This window comes from Zalophus californianus, chromosome 11, assembly GCF_009762305.2.
Source record: "Zalophus californianus isolate mZalCal1 chromosome 11, mZalCal1.pri.v2, whole genome shotgun sequence".
NCBI classification, from domain to species: Eukaryota; Metazoa; Chordata; class Mammalia; order Carnivora; family Otariidae; genus Zalophus; species Zalophus californianus.
In genome coordinates this window covers 100,714,359-100,716,846 of record NC_045605.1, presented here as the reverse complement: position 1 = coordinate 100,716,846, position 2,488 = coordinate 100,714,359, and the positions used below count along the sequence as shown (strand labels likewise).

At 49.0% G+C, this 2,488-nt stretch overlaps 1 protein-coding gene across 1 annotated transcript; it reads left to right on the top strand.

The window, feature by feature from the left end:
• Nucleotides 1–919: 919 nt before the first annotated feature.
• Nucleotides 920–1,867, top strand: LOC113913547 (olfactory receptor 1009-like). Its single transcript, XM_027577856.1, has one exon. The coding sequence runs from the start codon at nucleotides 920–922 to the stop codon at nucleotides 1,865–1,867; it is 948 nt and encodes a 315-aa protein (XP_027433657.1).
• Nucleotides 1,868–2,488: the final 621 nt, after the last annotated feature.

Genomic DNA, 2,488 nt, shown 5'->3' with positions numbered 1-2,488 from the left:
GCAGCAGGATAAGCGAGAGGGAAAAGAGCAGACAAGAGGCCAGAGAGGTGAAAGGAAGTGACAGAGTAGTGGCCAACTTTGCAGAGCCATTGTGAGCATCCTGCCTTTCTCTTGTGTGCAGTGACAGGCTCGCCCCAGCTGCTCCTCCTAATAGGGAAGCAGGACACCAGCTAAAAGCAATTTGCAATTAATCAAGCAAGGTATGAGGGTGTCTTGCAAAGAAGGGGTGGGAAGTTGGTACACATTTTGAAGGTAGCGCCAATAGGATTTGCTGAGGGCTTTGAAATGAGGAAGATTTTCTTACCGAATTGATCATTAATTTATATTTATTCATTGACACTGGCACTGTGATAGATACCGGAACACAAATTCCTGAGATAGGAAGTAACTTTCTTCCTACCAGGACTGAGAAAGTCCAACAGGAAGGATGGATGGGCATTTTTTTTTTAACGTTAAAATATAGTGCCATGAATTCGACTGAAGGAGTATCTGTGAAATTCAGGGGAGGGAGAGAGGAGATGAACCTCTAAACTGGGTTTGGAGAGACCGAAGGACATTCCAACAAGAAAATATAGAGTTTGAAAAGGCATAGACATTTGCAATAGCGCAGTGTGTTTGTAGAAGTAAATCGTTCAGAACTGCAAACTGAGAGCAGGATAGCGGGGAGGTGGCACAGAATACACGTGACGTGGAAGCAGAAGAAAGTACACGTCATCCTAAGGGGGACAGAAAACCCTCAGAACCTCAGCATGAGTGTGACAGGATGGGATTGATGGGGGTTTGGGGACAAGTCTGCCGCTCAGAGATACATGGGCTCTTCGGTGGTAGGAGATGTTAAAGCCTACCTCTTTGATGAGAATGTTAACATTCCTGTTTCTCTTCCCCTTGGCCGTTGTCCTGTGTGTAACACACCAGCGGAATGACATTGGGACAGAATCACACCACGGTGACGAGATTCATCCTGCTGGGCCTCACAGACCAGGCCAACCAAAAACATCTCCTCTTTGGCGTCTTCCTGTTGATCTACGCTGTGACACTGGTGGGCAACCTGGGCATGGTAGACCCGATCCGTACCAGCTCCGCCCTCCACACCCCCATGTACTTCCTCCTGAGCGTGCTCTCCTTCCTAGACATCTGCAATTCCTCGGTGTTCACCCCCAGGCTGCTGACCAGCTTCCTCACTGCGGACCAGTCCATCTCGTTTGCAGGCTGTGTGGTCCAGATGGCCTTCATGGTCCTCCGTGGCACAGGTGAGTGCCTGCTCTCGGCCATCATGGCCTATGACCGATTTGTGGCCATCTGCTACCCTCTCCTCTACCACACCATCATGTCCAAGCGCTTGTGCATCCAGCTGGTGGTGGGCACCTATGCTGTGGGGGTGTCCATTTCAGCTGTGCAGACAGGGAATGCCTTCATCTTGCCCTACTGTGGTCCCAACATCATTGATCACTTCTTCTGTGACATCCCCCCTGTGCTCCAACTGGCCTGCTCAGACACCACTGTAGCCAACATCAGCCTGCTCTTCTTTTCTGCCTTGGTTACTGTCCCCACGGTGTCAGCCATCTTGGTCTCTTACACCTACATCCTGATCACTATCTGTAGTATGAGGTCCCTGGAGGTCCAGCGCAAAGCTTTCTCCACTTGCACCTCCCACCTCACTGCCCTCTCCCTCTTCTATGGGTCTGTGTTCTTTGTATATGTCCAACCCAACCCAGAAAATGCTTCAGTCTATAACAAGACCCTCTCTGTGTTCTACACCATTGTGATCCCTATGCTGAACCCCCTGGTCTACAGCCTAAGGAATAAAGATGTCAAGGCTGCTGTACAAATTAGGGTTCTTAACTTAAGCAGAAAAGGAATTTGTTAGAAAAGTATCTGGGAGCTCATAAAATAGAAGAGGAGCCTAGAGATCCCAGCTGGGACAGGAACCAAGAATGGCCAAACACAGCTGAACGCCTGCCACAAGAATGGTCTGTGCAGGTTGCCCCATTGGGGAACATCACCTTTGAGCGTTCCCCATTGCTATGGCCAGCATTGCTGCCCCTGAGCATTCAGCACTGCTCAGCTGCAGGACAATGCCACCGACACTAGCCTCTACCATCCTTATAGCATCCAACCACATCTCATCTCCAACTGTTCCTATGCCTTCCCATCATTCCCTGAAGTTCAAGCCAGAGTCAGGAACAACCACCTGTTTGGCAACATCCCTATTGTACACCCATCAATATACCACATTCAGCACGGATATGTTACATCCCCTGACACGCTACATCCACTTCTACCTTACAGAGCCCTAGGACCATCTTCAGTGGTCCCAGAGTGGGAGTCAGATTCTGTCTTCCTCCTATCTGTGAGAGTTCTCAGATATAGAAAGGAGTATTGAATGCCACAGCAACCTAAAAGGTTATATAAGGGATATTGCCCTTCTGTGATATTGGAGAAATGGTCCAGGTGATATTTGATTATAGGAAGGAGATAGTGATCATTT

Bases quoted from the DNA above. Each gene is read 5' to 3' on its own strand.
- LOC113913547 (XM_027577856.1), top strand. From the start codon at position 920: ATGACATTGGGACAGAATCACACCACGGTGACGAGATTCATCCTGCTG.